Source organism: Trachypithecus francoisi, unplaced genomic scaffold (genome assembly GCF_009764315.1).
Source record: "Trachypithecus francoisi isolate TF-2019V2 unplaced genomic scaffold, Tfra_2.0 Lachesis_group20, whole genome shotgun sequence".
Taxonomy (NCBI): domain Eukaryota; kingdom Metazoa; phylum Chordata; class Mammalia; order Primates; family Cercopithecidae; genus Trachypithecus; species Trachypithecus francoisi.
The window spans coordinates 25,187,898-25,211,615 of NW_022681466.1; the positions used below are offsets into that span (position 1 = coordinate 25,187,898).

General features: G+C 57.7%; 2 protein-coding genes across 16 annotated transcripts in view; both read left to right on the plus strand.

Moving 5' to 3' along the window:
• The first annotated feature begins 381 nt into the window (after positions 1 to 381).
• Positions 382 to 9,306, plus strand: SPATA20 (spermatogenesis associated 20). 4 transcript variants are annotated; one of them, XM_033183484.1, is made up of 17 exons: positions 476 to 578; positions 1,321 to 1,439; positions 1,547 to 1,717; positions 1,817 to 1,881; positions 2,073 to 2,227; positions 2,302 to 2,445; positions 2,545 to 2,746; positions 3,244 to 3,374; positions 3,474 to 3,578; positions 3,797 to 3,871; positions 3,969 to 4,178; positions 4,259 to 4,451; positions 4,772 to 4,940; positions 5,228 to 5,439; positions 7,742 to 7,941; positions 8,722 to 8,802; positions 8,947 to 9,306. In XM_033183484.1, the coding sequence occupies exons 2-17, from the start codon at positions 1,363 to 1,365 to the stop codon at positions 9,115 to 9,117; spliced, it is 2,361 nt and encodes a 786-aa protein (XP_033039375.1). In that variant the 5' UTR covers positions 476 to 578; positions 1,321 to 1,362; the 3' UTR covers positions 9,118 to 9,306. The 4 variants fall into 4 exon arrangements, with proteins under 4 accessions (XP_033039376.1, XP_033039373.1, XP_033039375.1 ...); XM_033183485.1 differs by lacking the exon at positions 1,321 to 1,439 and having other exon boundaries at positions 382 to 578; XM_033183481.1 differs by having other exon boundaries at positions 3,244 to 3,578.
• A 4,670-nt stretch (positions 9,307 to 13,976) lies between these two features.
• The window catches only part of CACNA1G (calcium voltage-gated channel subunit alpha1 G), a 67,003-nt gene continuing 57,261 nt past the window's right edge, over positions 13,977 to 23,718 (plus strand). For 8 of the 12 annotated variants that reach the window (XM_033183497.1, XM_033183491.1, XM_033183496.1 and 5 more), the window contains exons 1-4: positions 13,977 to 15,191; positions 22,402 to 22,513; positions 22,701 to 22,834; positions 23,244 to 23,341. In XM_033183497.1, coding sequence (XP_033039388.1) covers positions 14,950 to 15,191; positions 22,402 to 22,513; positions 22,701 to 22,834; positions 23,244 to 23,341 — 586 coding nt within the window. In that variant the 5' untranslated portion in view covers positions 13,977 to 14,949. Of the gene's footprint in view, positions 15,192 to 22,279; positions 22,514 to 22,700; positions 22,835 to 23,243; positions 23,342 to 23,718 lie in introns of those variants that run through there. The other 4 variants (XM_033183488.1, XM_033183487.1, XM_033183486.1 and 1 more) reach the window with 1 other exon arrangement.

Consider the following 23,718-nt stretch of genomic DNA (forward strand, 5'->3'; position numbering starts at 1 on the left):
ACATAAAATGGGCTCATCAGTATTATTTAAGGAAGGCTTCCTGGAGTGGGTAGGATTTGAGTAGGACCTAGAGATGAGGAGGTTGCAAAAAACAAAGCTTGTTAGCTAGTGGACCTGGCCAAGGTACGCCTTCGCCTTGCATCTCATTTCTCATTTGTAAAATGGGCAGGGGTTGGACAAATTGAGCTGAAGCTCTGGCATCCCATGGCCCTAGCATCCCCCAGCCCTGGATCCCACAACTCTCCTTGTTCCCATGAGAAGGGCTGTCCTCCCCAGGCAGGGGCAGAGCCCAATTTTATGCACAGAATGGGTTCTCCCAAGGCCGGAGTGCCTGATCTGCAATTCTGTGCTCGGCCGCAGGGTGACGCTCGGAGATCAGCCACACTGTCCCAAGTCCCAGCGAAGACCCGCCCGCGGCTCCGTGGGTGCCCAACCCGCCCCTCACAGTCTCCTGCCCTCCCTTCCTATCCGTAGCGGCCGGGCCCACGGCCCAGAGCAGCCATGCTGGGCGCACGGGCCTGGTTGGGCAGCGTCCTTCTGCTACCCCGTGCCGGTGTAGGCCTCGCCGCGAGCCGCAGGTACGGGCACTCCCTGCGCTTGCCTGCGGGCTCAGTGGAAGGTCTCCCGGGCACCGGTCCCCAGTGCCTGTCTGGACCACCCTTGCATGCCTGGCCCTTCCCCCACCCCACCTCCGGTATGCTTCTGAGACCTGGCCCTGGCAATAAGGTCCTCCTCCCCTCCCCTCCTGTCCTTATTCTTTCCCTTCCCTCCCCTCCCCTTCCTTCCAGTGCAGTGCCAACTCCCCAGGGACTGTTCTAACACCGCTTCCAGGAAGCCTTCCTTGCACCCCAGCGCTGGATGCTGGGTCAAGGGCCTTTCTCCAATAGTACCCTGTGCCCTGTCACAGCCCTTTATTGCTGCATAGACCTTTCGTTATTTAGGTCAGCTTGCACTGCCCACTTCCAGGCTGAACTCCCTGAGGTCTCTGATTCCTTAGGTGTCCTGGGGTCTGGCCCAGGACCTGGCCCCACAGGAATCCCAGCAGGAGGGCGTTGAGTGAGGCAGTCCCCGTGTCCTCTTTCCTCTGTTTGTCCCTCACCTGGTCCAGTCCCAGACCCTACTGATCTTGGCCTGTGCAGCCACCAACAGTGGGCTGCCTTCCGGTGGGGCCACACCCAGGCCTGCCAGAGAGATGCCTCCAAGCAGCTGCTCCAGGAAGGGCCCAGGGAGGGGCCCCGGGAGGGGTAAGAATGGAGCCCCAAGAACCGTTCTGCCCATTGTGACCCGCCCTGACCTCACAGCCATCCTTCCCACCACCAGGTCCAGGAGGTTGGGGGAGACTAACCTGGCAAGGAGCCCCCAATGAGCCACCTCTCCTCACCCCCCAAAAAACATAAGGGGGAGCACAAAGGCCACAGTCTCCCCCATGGTTCAGAAAGGTGGGTTGGGCTGGGAGCAGGGGTCCTACTGGGGTGCTGAGTGGAATGGGGCCTGGGATAAGGTGGGTGGAGGCCCCCAGCTTGCCTGATGCACCAGTCCTCGCCAGGGGTAGCTCCTCCCGGGACAAGGACCGAAGTGCGACGGTCAGTAGTTCAGTGCCCATGCCTGCTGGAGGGAAGGGAAGCCATCCTTCGTCTACACCCCAGAGGGTCCCCAACCGCCTGATCCATGAGAAGTCACCATATCTCCTACAACATGCCTACAATCCTGTGGACTGGTGAGCACTCTCCTGGGGCCCTGCCTGGAATCACTGGGGTCCTAGACCCCTCCCAGACCCCCTGGGCTACTGAGTGATGCCCCACCCTGCTGGGCCTAGGTACCCTTGGGGACAGGAAGCCTTCGACAAGGCCAGGAAAGAAAACAAGCCGATTTTCCTCTCAGGTAATGCTCCCACCTTCCCTGATACGGGGTTGTGGGCAGGGAGTGGCAGTGGATGGGGGAGGGTCTTCTCGGCCTGGCGGGTGTTCCAGGAGACTAGAGGCCAAGACGTCTTCCATCCAGCCAGGGCCACTTGGCCAGCCTCCCTCTGACCTGTGGCTGGCCCTCTGACCTCTCCCCATGGCCCTGTTCAGTCGGGTACTCCACCTGCCACTGGTGCCACATGATGGAAGAGGAGTCCTTCCAGAATGAGGAGATCGGCCGCCTGCTCAGTGAGGACTTTGTGAGCGTGAAGGTAGACCGTGAGGAGCGGCCCGACGTGGACAAGGTGTACATGACATTCGTGCAGGTGAGCAGTCCTCCTCCGGAGTGTGCCACATGGGCTCAGGGCAGCTCCCCTCACCCTCGCCCTCTCTCCGCCAGGCCACCAGCAGCGGCGGGGGCTGGCCCATGAATGTGTGGCTGACTCCCAACCTCCAGCCCTTTGTGGGGGGCACCTATTTCCCTCCTGAGGATGGCTTGACCCGAGTCGGCTTCCGCACAGTGTTGCTGAGAATACGAGAACAGGTGGGTGTGCCTGGGGGAGTTAGGGGACCAGGGTGGGGGACTAGGAAAGAAGAACCCCTCTCCCCAGCTGACCTCCAGGTGTGCCTCCACCTCCCGCAGTGGAAACAGAACAAGAACACCCTGCTAGAAAACAGCCAGCGTGTCACCACTGCCCTACTGGCCCGATCAGAAATCAGCATGGGTGACCGCCAGCTGCCGCCCTCTGCCGCCACCATGAACAATCGCTGCTTCCAGCAGCTGGACGAGGGCTACGATGAGGAATACGGTGGCTTCGCCGAGGCCCCCAAGTTTCCCACGCCGGGTCAGTGCCCCATGCCCGCCTTAGCCCGGGCTTTGGCCTTCTGATTCCTATGCTGGTCAGGGACCTACTGGCTCCTGGCCTCACCCATAGCTTCCTATCCTCCTGACTGGCAGTGACCTCCTTGCCCCTAGCCTGTTGGTAGCTATCGGTGAAGACCTGACTGCTGGTATCAGCAGTGACCCTCTCACCTTGACCTAGATGATGACCTTCTGTCCCCTGACTTGGTCAGTGACCCGGTGACCCTGGCTTGGCTAATGACATTCTGGGCTCTGGGGGGACAAGTAACTTTCTGGTCCTCTGTGAGTCAATGATATTCTGACCTCTGGCTTGGGCTGTTACCTTCTGTCCTGTGGGTTGACTGTTGACCTCACAGCCTGTTCAGAGACTGCCTATTGAGTGAACTCCCAGCCTCTGCCTGGCCCAAGGCCTCCTGACCACTCCGATCTCTGTCCCCACTTTCCCATTCTCTCACCCCCATGTTCTTGGTGCCCCCACAGTGATCCTGAGCTTCCTGTTCTCCTATTGGCTCAGCCATCGACTGACTCAGGACGGCTCTCGGGCCCAGCAGATGGCCTTGCATACCCTGAAAATGATGGCCAACGGGGGCATCCGGGACCATGTGGGGCAGGTAACAGACACTGGGTGTTCCCTGGGGGGGGCAGCAGAGGGCTGTGGGGTGGGGCAGAGGCTGGGACTAGCCTCCAGCTTTGTATTCCACCTGGTACAGGGTTTTCACCGCTACTCCACAGACTGCCAGTGGCACGTCCCTCACTTTGAGAAGATGCTCTATGACCAGGCACAGCTCGCTGTGGCCTTTTCGCAGGCCTTCCAGGTGATCCCTGACCCCAGCCCAGAGAACAGGCATCTCACTCTGGCTGCCCCTCCCAAGGCCTTACTGGTGACTGCGGCTCCTCTTAATCTGAATCCCCTGTTCCCTCCCATGTACCCACTACCCAGACTTCCATCCCCAACCTGCCTCGGAGAATGTTGTCCCCTTCCACCTGGGCCTCCCAGTGACCTCTGTTCAGTCTCCTTTCTTCCCTTTGTTAGATCTCTGGTGATGAATTCTACTCTGACGTGGCCAAAGGCATCCTGCAGTACGTGGCTCGGAGCCTGAGCCACCGGGTGTGTGTCCATGGTGGCAGGCGGGCCTGGCTATGGGAGGGGTTGGCGCCTCCACTGCCCTGTGGACCGGGGCCAGCCAACTCTCTCCTCCCCACAGTCCGGAGGCTTCTATAGCGCAGAGGATGCAGACTCGCCCCCAGAGCGGGGCACGCGGCCCAAAGAGGGCGCCTACTATGTGTGGACAGTCAAAGAAGTTCAGCAGCTCCTCCCGGAGCCTGTGCTGGGCGCCACCGAGCCGCTGACCTCAGGCCAGCTCCTCATGAAGCACTACGGCCTCACAGAGGCTGGTAACATCAGCCCCAGTCAGGTGAGGACTTCTGGGGTCACCTGACAGGCCCTGGAGCCTGCCAGGCGTGTGAGCTCGCAGACAAAGGCCATTCTCCTCAGGACCCCAAGGGGGAGCTGCAGGGCCAGAATGTGCTGACCGTCCGGTACTCGCTGGAGCTGACCGCTGCCCGCTTTGGCTTGGATGTGGAGGCCGTGCGGACCTTGCTCAACACAGGGCTGGAGAAGCTCTTCCAGGCCCGGAAGCATCGGCCCAAGCCGCACCTGGACAGCAAGATGCTGGCTGCCTGGAATGGTGGGGCGGCACATCTGAGACCCAGCCTGTCTGTAGGATCCCCCTTCACAAAGCCCCGTCTGTCCAGCACCTACTAAATGCTCACTCTCCCTTTATTAGGGTTATTACTCTCAGTTGACAAACAGAGGCTTAAGGAACTTGAGTAACCCTCCCAAGGTCACGCACAAGGGCTGGGAACCCTGCCATGTCTGGCTTTGGAGCCCAAGATCTCAGGGATCACCCATGACTCCAGGGAGGTGTTGGGGCCCGAGGTGATGGGGTGGAGTTGCCTGGAGGGTCCTGGCCAGCTTCTCACCACTACTTGTCTCTCCTGGCTCCAGGCTTGATGGTGTCAGGCTATGCTGTGACCGGGGCTGTCCTGGGCCAAGACAGGCTGATCAACTATGCCACCAATGGTGCCAAGTTCCTGAAGCGGCACATGTTTGATGTGGCCAGTGGCCGCCTGATGCGGACCTGCTACACCGGCTCTGGGGGGACTGTGGAGCACAGGTTGGGGACTGGGTAGACTGGGAGGGCTCGTGTCCCACACGTCCCCAGCTTGCCTCTGCCCTACTTCTCCACTCCATGTGGACTCCAGTCCTGGCTCTGCCAGGTGCTTGCTGTGAGTTTGTAGCCTACCTGGGCCCATTTACTCATCTGGGAAGTGGGCTGATGGCACCTGCCCAAGAGGGTTCATCTGGAGGGTTAAGTGAACAAATGTGTGAACGGGCCTCCTCTGGGAAAGGCCCTCTCTCCTGGGACTCTCCCCAGCCCCTCCCCTAATGCCTGTCCTCCAGCAACCCACCCTGCTGGGGCTTCCTGGAGGACTACGCCTTCGTGGTGCGGGGCCTGCTGGACCTGTATGAGGCCTCACAGGAGAGTGCGTGGCTCGAGTGGGCTCTGCGGCTGCAGGACACACAGGACAGGCTCTTTTGGGACTCCCAGGGTGGCGGCTACTTCTGCAGTGAGGCTGAGCTGGGAGCTGGCCTGCCCCTGCGTCTGAAGGACGGTCAGTAGGGGTGCAGGGCTAGTCTGGGGTCCTGGGAGGTGTTAAGTGCGGCATGCGTGAAGAACTGGTGTGGGCAGAAGCCCTCCTGGCTTTGTGTCTCTGCTACTTATTAATGGTGTGATTTTTGGCTGCTGTAATATTTCTGAGTCTCCTTTTCTTTTTTTTTTTTTAATAGAGAAAGAGTCTTGCTATGTTGCCCAGGCTGATCTTGAACTCCTGGGCTCAAGTGATCCTCCCACCTCGGCCTCCCAAAGTGCTGGGATTACAGGCATGAACCACTAAACTCAGCCTTAGTTTCGTTTCCTTCCTTTCTTTCCTTTCTTTTTCTTTCCTTTCTCTCTTTCTCTCTTTCTTTCCTTTATTTTCTTTCTCTCTCTCCTTTTTACCCCTTCCTTCCTTTCCTTCCTTCCTTCCTTGCTTCCTTCCTTCCTTTCCTTTCTTTCTCTCTCTCTTCCCTCCCTCCCTCCCTCCCTCTCTCTCTCTCTTTCTTTCTCTGTCTCTCTCTTTCTTTCTTTCTTTCTCTCTCTCTCTTTCTTTCTCTCTCTCTCTTTCTTTCTTTCTTTCTTTCTTTCTTTCTTTCTTCCATTCTTTCTTTCTTTCTTTCCTTCTTTCTTTCTTCTTTCTTTCCAGGGTCTCACTGTCACCCAGGCTGGAATGCAGTGGCATGATCTTGGCTCACAGCAACCTCTGCCTCTGGGACTGAATCAATTCTCCCACCCCAGCCTCCTGAGTAGCTAAGACTATAGGCATGCACCACCATGCCTGGCTAATTTTTGGTAGAGATGGGATTTCTCCATGTTGCCCAGGCTGGTCTCAAACTACTGGGCTCAAGTGATCTGCCCACCTCGGCCTCCCGAAGTGCTGGGATTACATGCGAGAGCCACCATGCCTGGCCTGTTTCTTAATAAGTAAAATGGAGCTGACATCGGTACTACCTCACAGGGTTGATGTAAAGATGAATTGAGCCATTCTGTAAACATGCTTAGCACAGTAACTGGCACCCATGGATTCAGATATTGACCAAGGCTCACTTGGTCCCTGCTCTCATGAAGTTTACAGTGTGGTAGGGGAGACAGCAAATATGCAGTAATAATGCAAAAACACATGCACAAATGTGTAGTTAAAATTTGTGGTGAGTGCTGTGAAGTAGGATGCTCTATGTGTACCTGCTCCCTATCACCCATGTGCCTTGTCTGTGGTTAAAGGTTTCTTTCCCGACTCTCAAATTTTAGCTCCTCAAAGATCAGGACTTTCTGCCACTGTTGTATCCCCAGGGTCTAGTGTGGTTCTGGCACATGGTAGGTGCTTAATAAATGTTAACTGAGTGAGCAAAAGGGCCTTGAGAGAGAACCGCAGAGGAGGCCCAACTCAGCCTAGGGAGCGATTAGAGTACACCTGTGATAGGTGTCATTTAACCAAGGCCTGGAGGGAAAGAGGGGCCATGTGGCCACAGAGAAGCTGAGAGAGAGTTCAGGCACAGCAGCACATGACAGGCTGGAGCACGCATCCTGTATCCTGGAGGACGGGCAGGGCCCGCGTGTTCCTGGAGGGCACCAAGGAGAATGCTGAGGCCAGCAGGGCACGGAAGTCATCTTTTTTTTTTTTTTTTTTCTAAGAAAAGAGATATGGTCTTACTGTGTTTCCCAGGCTGGTCTCAAACTCCTGGGCTCAGGTGATCCTCCCGCCTCAGCTTCCCAGGTGCTGGGACTACAGGTGTGAGCCACCATGCCCGGCTGGCAAGGAGGTTTTAAGTGGATTGTGACCTGCTCTGGTGTGGGTTTAAGGAGGTCACTCTGACCACTGGTAGAGAGAAGTGGGGGTAGGGGAAACAGATGACCAGTTAGGAGGCCATTAGTCGTGTTCAGTCCAGGCAGGCATTGGTGAAGGTTCAGAGCATGTGGAAGTATGAGATAGGGAGACGTGGGATTTGGATCTCTTCTGGCCGCAGCCCTGGCAAGACACAGATGGATTAGAAGCAGAGGGAGAGGGAGAGGAAGGGGTCAGGATGGTGCTGCTCTAGCTTGAGCAGCTGAGTGGCTGGACAGAAGTATCAGCAGCGAGGAGGGAGCTTGGAGACCAACAGTTGAAGCTAGGACAGGTAGAGTGGAGGGTGCCATAAAAGAGAGCAAAGTACTGATAACTGCTGGAGTGGCATCCACACCCAGAGTGGGGAAGGGGTGGGATAGGCAGGGCCTTTTCTCTGTCTCATCCCCCAAGTGGCCCTGGATACAGTCCTGGGGCAGGGTCCTGGGACTCAATGACCCTTCCTTACCCCCACCCCCTGCCTCCCCGTGTGCTGCAGACCAGGATGGCGCAGAGCCCAGCGCCAATTCCGTGTCAGCCCACAACCTGCTCCGGCTGCACGGCTTCACGGGTCACAAGGACTGGATGGACAAGTGTGTGTGCCTATTGACCGCCTTCTCCGAGCGCATGCGCCGTGTCCCGGTGGCATTGCCCGAGATGGTCCGCGCCCTCTCAGCCCAGCAGCAGACCCTCAAGCAGGTGGGGGGTGAGGGCACCTGGGCTGGGACCTCGGGTAAGAAGGAAGCTGGGGCTGCGATAGCAGATGGGAACAGGAGGTGGGGTTCCTGGGCTGTCCCCAGAGCTCAGGTCTGTGTGTGTGCGGGCCCGTGGAGGCACCTGTCAGACAGGGAGGCAGAAATTAATATGAGTCCGTGGTGGCTGATGAAGTGTTTCTCTGTACGTCTTGGTATCAGCGTAATTGCTTCTGTCGGTACTGTGTTATTGGTGTGTGTGTACTTCCAGGTGTGTGTGACCCTGAGGTGTGTGTCTGTGCACCTACCTTTGAGGGGGATGTTGGTGTGAGTGTTCACCGTGTGTGTTTGTCTGTGTGCGTGTGGATGCCCCATCTGCAGGTTTGCCTCTGTGTCTGCCTGCATGCGTGTGTGCCTGCTGTTCGTGTGTGTGGTATCTGCCTCTGTGTAGGCATCCACTGTGTGTGTGTGTGTGACTACTCTGTGTCTGTCTGGATGGGTCCCTGTGTGCTTTGGGTCTTCCGGGTATGTGTCTCCCTGTGTTTGTATCTGTACCATTGTGTATATGTATGACATTTCCACTTCGGTATTCTCGTATGTGAGTGTGTGTGTATGTGTGTGTGTGTGTTCCCACTTGCCAAGCATTAACTCATCCTGGCAGCTGAGATGAGTCCCTGTTCCTTAAGAATATAGGGTGGGGCGGAGGGAGGATGGGGAAACCCTGGTGGTCTAGAGCTTAGCCGCTCCCTCCCCTGACTCACCGGAGTGACCTTTCTATTCTGGTCAGATCGTGATCTGTGGAGACCGCCAGGCCAAGGACACCAAGGCTCTGGTGCAGTGCGTCCACTCTGTCTACATTCCTAACAAGGTACCCGAACCTGTGAGCCCCACCTCCCACCTCCTCAACGTCTCCTTTCCCTCAGAATGTTGGGAAGAGGGAACTCCCCAGTGGGCCTTGCCAATGGACCCTCCACCCTGGCAGGTGACTCTCCCTGCTCTGCTGCTGCCCTAGGTGCTGATTCTGGCTGATGGGGACCCTTCGAGCTTCCTGTCCCGCCAGCTGCCTTTCCTGAGTACCCTCCGACGACTGGAAGATCAGGCCACTGCATATGTATGTGAGAATCAAGCCTGCTCAATGCCCATCACTGATCCCTGTGAATTACGAAAACTGCTACATCCATGACTGCCCAACCCCCTTGGTCTGGGGCAGAAGGTGAAGCATCCCAACTGACTAGAGACTCGGGCCCTGCAGGGCCCTATAGAACCTGTGGCCATCCCTGAGCACCCTGTTACCAGGTGACCTCGGCCATACTCACTGCCCCCCTTGGGCACCCACTCACCCTAGAATAAACTTAACAGTGTCCCGTGGTAACCTGAGGGCCTCAGCTTTGCTTATGAGGGAGGGGCTTCAGGCTCCAGCCTGGGAACCAGCAGCTCAGGGCTGCTTCCTCTGGGAGCCCCCACCTAACTCCTCTGCCTTCTCCCATTTCTCCTTCATCTTCCAGAGGTCAGCAGACTGCCCCTGCCCCTCCATGGTCATTGTAGCCTGAATGAATTTAGTCCCTGAACTGAGGTCAGGGGACTAAAACCAAGTAAAGATGCCCACGGGTGGGCATGGGGGTGTGGACTGGCCCAGGAGGGGGAAAGCCCAATCCTTGCCCTCAGAAAGAGGTTAAGAAGGGAACCTGCCTTCCCCTCCCCATTGTCTTTTTGTGTTGAGCTGGAGAAGGGGCAGAGATGCTTTATATGAGCTTTCATATTTCACAGAATGGTGACGTTGCATATGCCCTGGTGCATTGTGGGAGCTGCTGTTGTCATGACTAATACATTTCTTTTGGGGTATCCATCTAACCCCAGCCTCGAAAAGATGGAAGCAAGTCCTCCTTGCAGGAGGTCATGTTGTCCATCTATCTGCTTTCATACAAGCTGATCCAAAGAGAGAGTTATCTTTTGTTTGGAACATGTTGGGTTGGAAGTCCTTCCCCAAATCTGAGTCCTTCTTGCTGCAGAGAAAGTCTTCCTGTGACCTCATCCTTTCCCCTAAATGTTGGGAAATGCTCCTGAGTCCCGTCCTTGACACACACATCTTCCCAGGCTCCAGAAACCCCATCTAGCTTCCATGGGTTGAGGGATGGGGACTGGGACCATTGCTTTGGGAAGGGCAGGTGCAGAGTGATGGGGCTGACAGGGAGTGGGGGAAGCATGGGGAGGAGCTGTCTCTCTGAGGCCTTTGGGAATCGGCTGAGCCAGGCATCCTCAGCCCCAAGCTAAGCAACACAGAGAGCCAAAAGAGGCTACTAGAGACAAGAAGGCCTTCGTGGGGCCACTGCTTGTGGGGGATGTCAGCAGTGGGGAGGAGTGAAGCAGGAAGGAACCGGGAGACTGGATGGAGTTGCTCCCTTCACACGGTCACACACAGCCACACATAGTCACTGGGACCAGAGTCAGCTCTGTCTGGGCAGCCAGGCCCTCAGTGCAAGCCACCGGCCCATCTGGAGGGGATTAGTGCTCCGGCCAACAAGGTCAGCTGGCCCCTTCCTAGCTGGAGCCCACTCAACCTTGCCAGGAAGTCAGAGAGCTGGACAAGTGGAGCCTGGCCTGGGGAGGTGGCAGGGAAGGAGGATGGAGCATGGTGAAGCACAGGTGGCCTTTTTGGCAGCCCCAGCCCTGGCTTTGGAACAGTCTGGGCAGTGTGCCAACCCCTCTTGCCACTGTCGTCCCATTGACCCTCATGAATGAGTTGGTGAGGCAGGTACCTTCAGCCTCATATGGATAAATATTCGAGGCCCAGAGAGGGTAAGAGACCGGCCTGCAACCCCTCAGCACTTCTGGTTCTCTCTGGGGTCTTCAGGGTACAATAAGGACCCCTAAGGCTTCCTCTTCTTGCAGGAGGTCCAGGCGCAGCTGTGAGGGAGGGTGCCCTTGGTGTCTTCTGTCCCTGCAGCCAGTCTGCTTTCTGCTCGGCAGCTCCTCTCTCCCTCCTGGGATGAGATGTGCACGCGATGATGGGATTTTGTAAATGGGTTGGAAAGAAGGAGTTACCTCCTTAAAGGGTTAGTTGAATTGAATTTCTAAAGAGGGCAGTGCTTGAATTTCTAAAGAGGGCAGGGTCCCACATAAATCTCGCTCAGAAGCAGGATTGTAAGAGTTCCTGTAGTATCCCTTCCCCTTTGCTGGTCCCTCTTGGGTGTGCACCCAGTTATACCAGCGGAACACCTGTGGGCCAGGGTCACTGGAGACAGGGCCATACCATTTGGGCAGTCACTTAAGTAACTTCATCTTTCTGAGCACCCCCTTCCTTATCTGAAAGGTGGGGGGCCACCTACTCAGCTCTCAGGGCTGTTAAGGTGACTAAATGGGATAATGGTTGTATCATCCCTGAGCAAAGGGTATCACAGATGGGAAGATTATCTTAGCTCCGCAGGGAGCCAGATGGGCTGTGAGGGAGGGGTAAAGGCAGGGCTGGAGGGGGTTGGAGGGGCTGCCTGAGCAGGGTATATATGGGGAGTTCTTCCTCAAACCCAGAAAAGCTCTTAGGCTTAGCGTCTTTGTTGGGAAACTGAGGCCCAAAGAAAGGAATTTCTTGTCCCTTTGTTTACTTTTCCCTGCCTGAGGTCATTCATTCACCTAACAACTTTGTGCCTGACACTAGATAAGGCCCTAGTGAGCAAAATGAACATAGCCCCTCTGGGAACACAGAGCCTAGATGGGGAGACAAGCATTTCATTACTGCAAACACAAACATACAATCCCAGCCTGCGCTAAGTGCTGTGAAGTTCCAGACTTGTGTCTGGCTCGGTGCTGTATCCTAAGCACCTTGGCACTTAAGAGGCATTGAAATACTTGCGGGAAAGAAGGCCACTCTGAGGAGGTGATGTCAGAGCTGAGGCTTGGAGGGCTGGAGTGAAATAAAGATGGTTTCAGGTCTTTTTTGCCTTCCCTGTGGGTCCTGCCTCTGCCTCCTCTCTGGCACTCAGGATAAGGGTAAGCATCTCCGACTGGCCATCAGCCCCAACATGCTGAGTACAGGGATCGGATCCTGTCTTGCCTGGTCCGTCTTCCCTAGGTCCCGAACCTAGGGAAGTGCATGTGGATCTCAATTTATCCAGATGGTGCGTTTGTGCCTGCCCTCCTTTCGGGCATGTTCTAGAACAGAGTTCAACCCAGAGTCCAGGGGTGGCCAGGATGATGGATGAGGGTGTGGGGCCTGCTGACCACCAGGGGACCTGATATTGGGCTGGGCCAGCCTCTCTGCCCTCATTTTCCCCTCTGCAAAAAAGAGGTGATGAGTGTCCCTACTTCTCGCGCCAGCCCCGGGGCCTCTATCCTGACTGGAAGGGCAGGCCGACCCGGCAGACTGCGGACTCGCGGGAGGGAAGAAGGTGTCAGACGCGCGGAGCAACCATAAATAGCCCCCCTCTCCCAGAAGACGGCACGGAGTTCAAGACTCCGGCGCCGCATACTCAGAATGAGAGCAGAGACTCCCGCCAGGAAAAAAAGGCACTTAGGGGATCTGCTCATTAGCATGAAATGCAAATGAGCCCGCTCGGCCTCATTTGCACAACTCGGTGCAAGGATTCGGCGAAAGGGCAACCAGGGAGACGACGGCGCAGCAGCCACTCTGCCACTTCCCCCATCCCCTCCGCCCATCGGCCGGGGTGGGAACTGAGACGACCCCAACCCTCTGCGGTAGCGGGAGATGCGCGGGGGCTGCGTGGATGGCGCAGCCTTAGGAGAGTGAACAACGCCCAGGGGTGATGGCCTCAACAACGTGAGGGGTGTTGATAGAGGTCATCCCGCCCATCCCTTCCCGTCTCCGCAGTGGCGTAAGCGCCCCAAAATCTCCGGAGAGGGAACTGACTGACCCACTAGGTTCCGCCGTGTCTACCTCTCGCAGATGTTGGGGAAGTGCTTCCCGGCGTCTAATCCTCGATGTTTCCCCCTCCACCGGCGCCCAGCACACCCGCGGCGCTCCGCGCCGGGTTACCCACAGCTTTCTGGAGTGGCGCCGGCGGCAGGAGAGAGCTAGAGCCGACTGAGCCCCAGAACTCGGGGAGGTAGGCGGGGCAAGGGCCGGGGTCTGCGCGTGCGTGTGCGCGCGTGGAAAGCACAAACCCACGAGGGCCCGCTGCTGGTGGGGTGGAGGTGAGTGAAGGCGGCAGACCTGCGAAGTTCCAGTTCCGCGGGCACTCTTTCCCTAAGCCACATAGGGACTTAAGAGAAACTGAGGCACGAAGTTGGGGAGTGGCGGTGGTAGGGACTTTGAAGGTCGAGTCGATAAAGCCCAGCTCTGTGCTTCCGCCCCTTCCCACACACTCGAGACCCCCACAGGTTCCTTCTTAGGGGTCCTTGCTCTACTCCGCAGTCGTTCCTGGGGATCCGGGCTCTGCGGTCCAGCGCGACCTGCCTGGGGCCACGTGTTCAAGCACGAAGCCCCTGCGTGGAGTCCACGCCCTTCAAAAGGTCCCTAGGGGCAAGGGGATGAAGCCAGAAGCTTCAACGTGAGGTCAGGTCCAGCGAGTTAGGGCTAAGAGGTCAGGGTCAAAGTCTCAGAATTGGACTCGGGAGCATGACCAATAAGCCCAAGAGATTTGTGGAGGCCACGCCCAGACCATGCCTGTCCCAGCCTTTCTCGAGCTCCGCCCGTTTCTCCAAGACCAGCCCCCTGCAGCCTGAAGCCCCACCCCCGGGACATCCAGCTCCGCTCCTTCCCTTCGCCAGTACGGCGGCCAAGCTTAACTCCACGGTGGGAGATTAACCAGGTGGAGACCTGGGATTTCGCTCTGGGACCCCCGGTCACAACCCTCACCCCCGTGCCGCCTGTCTCTTTTCTTCCCCAGGCCCGCCCAGAGCTGAGCTCCGCCCTCCGGCTGCGGCCCAAATCAGGGGTCGTGGACAAAGGATGCCTGGGGCCTGCGGCGCTACGCCAGGACCGCGCGCCGAATACTCTGATTCTTCGGGCTCCCTCCAAGGGAGTCCCAAAGACCCCAATGGCCAATAGGAAAGTGGGTTCGGTCTGGGCAGCAGTCTGATTGGCTCCAGCCTTCGGGAGCGGACCCAGGGGCAAGGGGAGGAGAGAGGGGCGGTCCTGGATTTTGGGGTGGGAATCGGATTCCAGCTGTGGTTCTCTCCCGGCGCTCCCGCCCGCACTGCCACGGCCGACCGCCAATGGACGCGCGGTTCGGGGCCGGCGGCGTCCGGCGATTGGCTGCGGGGCTGTCTGGGGGCGGGGCCGAGGCTTGAAGTTGGAGTGAGGGATCCAGCTGTGGTGTGCGCCGGGCTCCTCGCCGCCGCTTTCGCTCGCTCGCTCCGCGTCTCGGCCGGAGGAGGAGGCAGTGGCGCCGGCGACAGCTACGGCAGCGGCAGCCACCGCGGCGGCTGCGGCGGCGGCATCTCCGCCTCCACTCCCGCCCGGGACTGCCCCCCACCGTCTCCCCGCCCCTCCCGGACCGTGAGCCTGCCGCGGGGCGGGGGAAGGAGCCGCCCCCACCCCCTCCAAGCCCACCCCTAAAGAGATCCCTCCTCCCCTCCCCCGCCGCCTGGCGCGGAGCCGGGACGATGCTGACCCCTTAGATCCCGCTCCAGCTGCGCCGCGGGAAGAGGGGGCGCCCCTCCCCGGACCCCCGCCCTTCGCCGCTGCCCCCCTTTTCGCTCGCCCTCTTGGGGCCGCTTCGCCGAAGGTAGCGCCGAATCCGGCAACCGGAGCCTGGGCGCGAAGCGAAGAAGCCGGAACAAAGTGAGGGGGAGCCGGCCGGCTGGCCCGGGGAGCCCCAGGGGCGCAGGGGAAGCGGGACTTGCGCCGGGCGGGGTTTCCCTGCGCCCCGGCGCCCCGCGGGCAGCATGCCCCTGCGGGCAGGGGGAGCTGGACTGAACTGGCCCTCCCGGGGGCTCAGCTTACGCCCTAGAGCCCCCCAGATGTGCCCCCGCCGGGGCTCCCGGGTTGCGTGAGGACACCTCCTCGGAGGGGCGCCGCTTGCCCCTCTCCGGACCGCCCGGGGCCCCGGCTGGCCAGAGGATGGACGAGGAGGAGGATGGAACGGGCGCAGAAGAGTCGGGACAGCCCCGGAGCTTCATGCGGCTCAACGACCTGTCGGGGGCCGGGGGCCGGCCGGGGCCGGGGTCAGCAGAAAAGGACCCGGGCAGCGCGGACTCCGAGGCGGAGGGGCTGCCGTACCCGGCGCTGGCCCCGGTGGTTTTCTTCTACTTGAGCCAGGACAGCCGCCCGCGGAGCTGGTGTCTCCGCACGGTCTGTAACCCATATCCTTCGGGGCACGACGGCCAGACGCGGGGTCGGAAGGGGGACGGGCCGCACCACCGGGGGTCGGGGGGGAAGAGAATCCACCGTCAGGTGAGTCGGAGAAGTGAGCCAGGAGGGTGGGCGGATGAGAGGGGGGCTGCCAGGGAGGGGAGGGGCACCAGAGTGGGAGCGGAGACGCGAGCAGGTCTCGTCGGTAACCCGGGCTTACCCCACCTCCGTACACACATCTCAGTCCTCCTGGGTGGGGGGTGGAATCCAGGCCAGGAGAAGAGAGCTGTGCCCCGCTGGCTCGCAGCTGGACGCCCTCCAGATATGGGCAGGGGAGGGTCGTCATCCTCCAGATGTGGGAAGCTTCGGGAGCCTGGGAGCTGTACTCTGCCCGCGCCGGTTAGCGAGCTGGGTTTGGTTTCCGAGTTTGGTGTTGGGGGAGAGAGGCGGTGGGGAGGAAGCTGCGGGGACGGAGGAGGGGGGACTGCAATCTCCTGGGTTTCCCTCCTTCCCCCGCCCCAAAGTTTACGGCGGATTCTAGGGTCTGATCCCCCAACCTGGTCCTTGAGGCTGAGGTTTTTACTGACACAGAGGGAGATGTTGGGGGGGGGCGGGGACCAGGTCCTGGCCCACCTCACCCCCCACCTCGCGGGTTGGAGGCACAACAAGGAGATTCCGGCGGTGGCTGATGTCAGGGGCGCAGAATGAGAACAAGATGTGGTGGAGGGGATCTGTCTGCCCCCAGAGCTGGGAGTGGAACCCCTTTCCGCTAGAGCCCAGTGCCGCGAGTGCCTCCTTCTACCCGATCTCCATTCGATGCAGGATGCTTAAGGTTGGGTTGGGGGAGTTTTGTGCTGGATTTTTCTTGTGGAGGGAAAGACTGTGGCAAGAGCTTTTTTAGCAAGTGGGGGATGGGATTAAGCTGGTCCAGGTTACTCCTCTCCTCTCACAAATAAAGAGTGCTCCTGCAGACCAGGTATGGGGGACTGCAGGCCTGAGAAAATATTAGGGGGACCGTAATACAGTGAGTGTGTTCACTAAGGAGGACTCGGGTCTACCACCCCAGTGTAGACTCTGCAGATAGGTTTGGGGAATGCAAGCCCCACGTTCCAGAGAGATGGATTTAGCACTGCCCCCTGTCTGCCCAGGCTGGAGTGGTAGGGGAGACCCCAGCCTGGTCAGCCCCTAGCACAAAGCACCACTTGATAGACGCCTGGCCCCAGGCTCCCTGGTGGGTCCTGCCACCGGGGGAAGGAAAGGTGGAGGGGAGGTGTTGCTGCAGTCCCAGGTCTGGACAGCTTCTCTGGGCTCCTTCCTTCCAGCTCAGAGGTTCTTATAGACCCAGGGTGGGAGACCCCAGGTCTCCTTTGTAACCCATGTGAGCCTAGCCGGGACTCTGCTTTGAGGAAGGGGGGGTGGGAAGGTTGGTGCCGCCCTCACTCTCTGCAGCTCTGCTGCCTCTAGTGCGCAAAGCAGGGATGAGCTTATGGCCCCCCCACCCCCATCCTCTACACCTTGTGGGTCTTTGGGAAGCTCCTCTCATCACACCCTCTCCTCATCCCCTGCCCCTTCTTCCTTTCTCTCTGAGCTGCAGAAAGAGAGGTGCAGGCCTTAGAGGTTTGTGTTCCTGCTGAAGAGGCACAATATTGAGGTTTGAGCCCCCACCCCCAGGCCCCTTTCTCCAAGGCAGGGATGGAGATGGAAAACTGATATGGCTGGAAAGGATGGGTTCTGAGCAACTCTCCTCTCTGCCCCTAACCATTTACCCCTTCCACGAATGGGAAAAAGCATCAACCTCTATGTCCTCCTTCTCAAGGGTCCCAGGGGAGGTAGAGAACGCTCTTCTCTCCCCTCTCCCGGAAAACAGACCTCTAGGCTAGCATCTCTTCTCGCCTGCCCTATCCCCAGGTGCTAGTGGAGGGTCTGGAGGCAGACTCCTTCACTGAGGGGTCTGGACAGGGGCAAGCGTTGAGGCCTGGCATGGGAGAAGAGAGGTAGGAGGACAGCACTCACCTTGGGAGTTGGGGAGCAGCTTCCCCCAGGGGAGTGGTAGTCTGGGGTGTGGGGCATCAGCATTACTAGGTCTGAAGAAGCGTGGATTGGCTGAGGATGGGTTGAGAACAATTTTTTGGCAGGGGACTGTCTAAGCTTTGCCCCTCACCACTGCCATCCTACCCAAGTACCAAGAGAAACCTGTATTTTTGCTGCCAGAGGGGCTTTGAACTGCCTCCTAGGCCTCCCTCTTTCTCTCTGTGGTATCTGTGACTCCCCCCAGGCTTCAGGAGGGTTCATCTACACCTCTGAGCCTGAGAGACATAAGGACACTCCCCTCCACCCCCCAACTAACTGAAGCTAGTTAGGCTTTTCTTGGCACATTCTACTTCTTGGCCTCTCCTTTTTAAGAGACCAGGTTTCCTAGAGAGGAGAGATCTAGACCCAGGTAGGAAGTGTGTGTGTGTGTGTGTGTGTGTGTGTGTGTGTGTCTGTGTCTGTGTGTGTGTGTGTGTTGGGAAGGGAGGACAGCAAAAGGCACAGAAGTGCAAGCTTTGGTGTGAAGAGCAGGGGTACTGGCAGACAGTCACCCCTGCCTCAGGTCGGAGGGGAGCACGCTGGCCTTTCCAATATGTGTTCCTGTGAGTGTGAGGGAGTGCGCTCCCCTCTCGGGGAGGAGTTCCTCCGCATTCCCTCTCTGGCTGTTGTGTCACATCTGGAAGTTTGTGTAGGAGTTTCTCCAAGCTCAGAGCCCAGCACAGCTTTTTCTCATTTGGAAATCACAGGCTGGCATTTGGGATGCCGAGAGAGGGGGAGTGGGAGGGGGGCCAGAGGGGGAGAGGGGAGCCTGCCAGGAGTTGGGGGAGGAGGGGGGGAGGCCTGAACGGCAGGAGCCCTAATGGCTTCCAGAAGTGAGTGTGAGTAGTGACTGTGCGTCACTCTGTGTGTCTGAGTGTGTCCCTCTAGAGGGGTAGGGGAACAGGAGTTTCTGGAGCCTTCCTTGCCACACTGTCCCAGTGCCCCCAGTCTGCCTATTTCTCTCACCTAGGGAGAATTCTCCATTTCTGTCCTCAGAGGAAATGGTGGGGGGAGTGTTCTTTCTGTCTCTTCATCAATTCCTTCCTCCAATTTAATTTCCAAACCCTGAGCTCGCCAGAGGAGATTCTGGGGAGAAGGGCTGGGGCTGGAGAATTGAATGGGATTGAAGGGGGCCAAATCACCCCTTGGCATGCTTTCTGCCCCAGGCCCGCTTTCTTTCTGGGTCACACACACACTCATTCCCACCCGCTCCGCTCCACCGCTCTGTTGGGGGACTCCCCATCACCCGTAGTGCCAGTTGGAACCATTCCTGGGATTACCCCCACCACGCAGCCCCCCCTCACCCTCGCCTGCTCCCGCCCAGCACTCACCCCGCCCTGCCTGCCTCAGCCAGGATGGCGACAGACACAACTGCTCACACGCAGACATGCGCACGCGCGCGCGCACACACACACACACACAGACACACACACACACACAGAGTCACAGACGTTTGAATCAGATTTCTGGCCTATTTCCCCTCCCAAAGATTCCAGCGGGCTGCCTCTCTTGTGTCTCTGTGTCTCATGTCTCTGTCTCTGGGTGGAGCCGGCTGCCTTTCTGTGAGCTTCAGTTTTCAGTTCAGCTGGAAGCCTCTCTCCCCCTACACCCACACACTGAAGCGTGGTGGGGGGGATCCACAGGGAAATGGGCTTGTAGGAATGGGGAGTTCTGCTGGGGGAATCCCCCTTTGAGCTTTGGAGCAGGGCGGAGCCCCTACATCCCCTGTTACCCTTAGGGGTTGCCCAATCCGATAGACACCAGCCTCTCTGTGGGATGGGTGAGGCAAAGACCTACCCCGCTACCTCCTCACTTACGAGAATGCCAGGACTCCTGGGTCCAGGCCCATTTTCTCCTCAATATTCCTTAGTCTCACATTTCCAGTCTCCTGGGTGGGAATGGGGCAGCTGGAGGGCCTGCTTCCCTTTCAGCTCATGCCCAGAGTCCCCGTGCCCCTAGAGGTGTCCCGGCCACCCCCCTCCTCTCCCTGCTTTGCTCACCCTTGTGGCTGCCAGGCTAAGCAATGGCTCTATCTAGATAAAGCCCCACAGAGAGGACTCATTTGTGGAGATAACATGCTCTAGTTCTCTCTCCCACGAGGGAGGAAAGGAGGAGGGATGGAAGTGGGGTTCCTCTCTCTGCCGTTTCCTTTTTCTCTGCTTTTGATGGTGGGTTGTGGGGAGAAGAAAGATCCTCCCCTCTCCTACCCCCTCTTTGGGATCCACTCCAGCCCGGACAGTCACCATAGCAACAGTAGACATGTGACTGCACAGGTCTCTCATAGTCACTATGGCAACCAGTGTCCCCCGTTCCCTTGGTTACCATGGGGATCTGTCACATGGTTCCCCCCAACCTGATAACCTGTGGGTCTCCCTGATTCTCCTCCCCTGCATAAGGACAAGATAACAGCCTCAGTAAAGGGAGATCATGTGAGAGGGGTCTCTTTAATTACCATGACAACAAAGCCACACCACCTGGTGACACATCCTCCTGTCGTTATGGCAACAGAAGAACATCACACAGTGACATACTGCCAGGTTCCCAAGGAAACGAGCCCTATCTGAGAAGGGTGAAAGACCTCCCTCCCCCGGTTAATTATTCCTCTATTCAGATTGTCCCAAATGGTCATGTGCCTTGGTCTCTTCCCTGTCCGTTTATGCTTACCTGTCGTGGAAGGAGAGCTGTACAGGGTGGGCAGGATGTTACCTGGAAGTAGGCTGAATTGCCAAGGGACCCTTAAGAAGGGGCTGCCATGGTCCAGAGCTGAGCATAAGGTTATCTGGGGGGCAAACTCTGCCTGTAAGAGGCCTCCAGTCTGAGCCTGAGTAAGGTGGGGACAGAAAGAGGGGCAGCTCCTCTGTGGAGGTCACTTCTGTACCTTCCTCCACAGTTATAAGCAGTTCACCTCTATCAAGGGAAACAAGGCAGGAAAACCTGAATGGGGAGACACATCTGGCTTCTAGGCAAGGAGACTGATTGATTGGTTGATTCATTCATTCATTCGTTCAGTCTTCCCAGGTATGGATCATCTGCTCCGTGCCAGGCACTACAGCAAGCTCCGTAGGGGATCTAAGATGTATTGGAATGCCCTTGCCTGTCAGGAGCCCCAGCTCAGCAGGGGAGGTTGACAAGTGCATAGATGACTAACATGGTGGAACTGTGCCATTAGAGGGGTCCAGTTAGATGTCCTGGGAGCCCCTCTTCCTCAGAGATCTGCCCCTCCACATAGAGACATTCGCTCACATGGGCTCCTTCCAGACCCCCCTTTCCCTGCAGAGGAGAGGAGGGGACCTGCGTGGGGAAAGCAGACCAGTTCTTGAGGGTAATGGGGTCTTTCCCTTTCCAAATGATGGCTCCCTTCCTGTCCCCCTTTTTCCAGGGTGACCCCTGGCTGACCCCCATTCTGGGGAGAGATCCACTGCACTCTGGCTCCACTCAGAAAAACAATTTCATGGAAACAGAGCACTTTTTATTTCCTCCCTCCCGTCTACTTGCCCCCCAAAACCTAGAACTTTTCTTAAAAAAAAAAAACCCTCTTATTCTTGTAAGGAGGTGGGGGTTAGGGAAACTGCAGTGCCTTAGGACTCTCAGGGTACCACAGACAGGTGGCAAGCAGGGATGTGAGTCTAGGGGAAAGGGGCCTGGGTGGTGGAGAAGAGAAGGGGGAGGGCTGTCAGGGGTTTGAGGGAGTCATGGGCTGTGGGGGAGGGCATGTGGCTTGGGAGTCAAAAGAGATGGCCTATGGCTGGGACCAGCTGGGAGGAAGGTCCATAGGTTCCCGAACATTCCTGCTGGCCTCTTCATGCCTGGCCAAAGCCTTCTCATTCCAGAAGCAAGATTCCACCTGCTCTGGGCCCTACAGAGTCTGACTTGGTGGGTCATGCCAGGAGCTGCCACAATATCTCCCCCATCCCCATTCCCCTGGGGGTCTCTGGTCTCCTTTCCCCAATCTCCTGCTCTCTGATCTTTTCTAGCGTCTTTACTCTTCCCCACCCTTCTCATATTTTCCTTAAAGAAAATAGGATACTTGGTCATTTAACTGCGAGTCCAGTGCCTGGAACCTTCTAAGGTCCGGAGGCCGTTTTGTACATTCTGCTGATGGGCTGGAAATGAGTCACTCCGTAGAACCCACTGTGTGGAAAGACCCAGGGTTTAGAAAGAACCCCTCCCTCCCGCTTGCTGTTTTGGCTAGTCCGGGCTGGAAGCCACAAGCAGGTGTGATGGTGGCAGTGGCCTCTTGGGGGATGGGGTAGACATTGTCCACTCTGCATGGCTTGGGAGCTATGCCCGGCATGGTGCCTGACACATAATTGGTCCTCAATATTTAAACGTGTGAATGTGCCTAGTGGTCATTTGAGGGTGTTGAGAGGTTGGGAGGCTGGTGGTGGAAGAGGGAGCCCCGGGCTCTGGTGCTGTAGCAAGGGGGACTGCAGCTGTGGACGTCTACCTTCCACCTAGTGAGTGCCAGGGCGGTCATGACAGGCAGTTCTGCATGCCTGAGCAGCTGTGGTGTACAGAGGAAACTATCATAGATCAGGAGCTTGGAAACCATCGTCTCATCCTGGCTTCTCGGGTGACCTTCAGCTTATGACTTTGGCATTCCAGGGCCTCAACTTCCTCGAGTTCTGGGGAAGAAAACGATCTATCCTGGATACTTCAGAGGGCTGTTGTGAGCATCAACTGTGGCATTGTGTGAAAGTGCTTGGTAAACTGTAAGGCAGGCATAATCCGACTTTAGGTTTGTATAACACATTCATATACAGTATCTCATTTGCTTCTCACATCTACCCTGTGAGGTAGGGAGAATAGGATTCAGATTCTGCAGCAAACTCATGGTGTCTGGCATTTCCACAGGCATGATCGATTTATTCCCCAAATGACTTGTGCAAATAGTCAGGGTATTTGTGGCTTGTCTTCCTTTACAGATGAGGAAGCTGGGTCCAGAGAGGTGAGATAACCAAGGTGGGACTCCCCTTCTCTGATGGAGAGCCTGGGGCTGGGGGCTAGTCTGACGGGTAGGTCAGGTCCCTGGCACCACACCTGCTTAGCCTCAGATGGAGCCAGGAGGTAAACAAAGAGGAGGTGTTAGGGCAGGGCAGGGAGCTGGCCTCAGCTCCAGCCTTGGCCAGCTGTTTCCTTGACTGCCCCTACCTGGTTTGAGCGTATCAGCATGTTGGTCATCCTTCTCAACTGCGTGACCCTGGGCATGTTCCGGCCGTGCGAGGACATCGCCTGTGATTCCCAGCGCTGCCGGATCCTGCAGGTGAGTGTGTGTGTGTGTGTGTGTGTGTGTGTGTGTGTGTGTGTGTTGGGGGGTTGGCCCCTCCTAATCTTAATATCCCCTACTCCTCTGCAAGAGGCCCTGACCCAACTGGTGGGGGCTAGGGTGGGACTAAAGGGTATTCCCTCACCCACTTCTCAGTTTCAGCCACCTCTTGTCCCCACATCAGGCCTTTGATGACTTCATCTTTGCCTTCTTCGCCGTGGAGATGGTGGTGAAGATGGTGGCCTTGGGCATCTTTGGGAAAAAATGTTACCTGGGAGACACTTGGAACCGGCTTGACTTTTTCATCGTCATTGCAGGGTGAGGGCCTGGGCTGGGGTGGGAGAGCAATGGATCAGATCGGTCCCTTCCCTAGGTTCAGGGCTCTGGGCCTTTGACCTCGTGGCTCCAGCCCAGTTACAGCACCACTTTCTCCCTGGGCTGTCTCCTGAGGATCCGAGGCTGCCCTGCCTCCAGCACTGTAGCCTATATTCTAAATTCCAAGGCCCTCTTCCTAATTCTGCCCCCTTCTCTGATGGACAGTCTGTCCTTGTCTCGGGGGTAGCCTTGCCCCCCAGACAGAGAGCCGGATCTTCAGGGTCCCTTGGTGAAGGAGAAAAAGGACTCAGAGGTCATCCTGCTGCCCTTAAAGCAGGATTCCTCATTGACTTCTTTTGACCCCACCGTGGCCTCAGACTCAAAGGGCCTCCCTTTGGGCCCCTCCCTGCAGGATGCTGGAGTACTCGCTGGACCTGCAGAACGTCAGCTTCTCAGCTGTCAGGACAGTCCGTGTGCTGCGACCGCTCAGGGCCATTAACCGGGTGCCCAGTGAGTGACCCCTCAGCCCTCAGCCCCTGAAGAGAGCCCCAGGAGGAAATGTGGAAATCTCAGACCCCACCTCTACCACTGTGTCCTCACCTGACCCCTCACAGGCCCTGTCAAAGAAGGGCTTAGCGGGGAGTCGGGGTTGCTGGAACAAAATGGAACTCTGACTGTGGCACTATGGGAGTTACCTGGGAAGACCCCACCTCATTTTAGCCTGGCTTTAGGTCAGAGTCTCAGAAACATCTCAGCTGACCCTTGCCCTTCAGCTAGATGACCACTCCCCCTGGGAGGATAGAGGTGTGGGGACCGGAGCGGCTGACAGGCAAGGAGTGGATGCAAGGTGCTAATGGCCTTTTCTAGCCAGAACAGCCTCTCATAAA

Bases quoted from the DNA above. Each gene is read 5' to 3' on its own strand.
- SPATA20 (XM_033183482.1), top strand. From the start codon at position 502: ATGCTGGGCGCACGGGCCTGGTTGGGCAGCGTCCTTCTGCTACCCCGT. The intron at 2,747-3,243 runs GTCAGTGCCCCA...GTGCCCCCACAG, and splicing joins CCCCAAGTTTCCCACGCCGG to TGATCCTGAGCTTCCTGTTC. The intron at 7,942-8,721 runs GTGGGGGGTGAG...TATTCTGGTCAG, and splicing joins AGCAGCAGACCCTCAAGCAG to ATCGTGATCTGTGGAGACCG.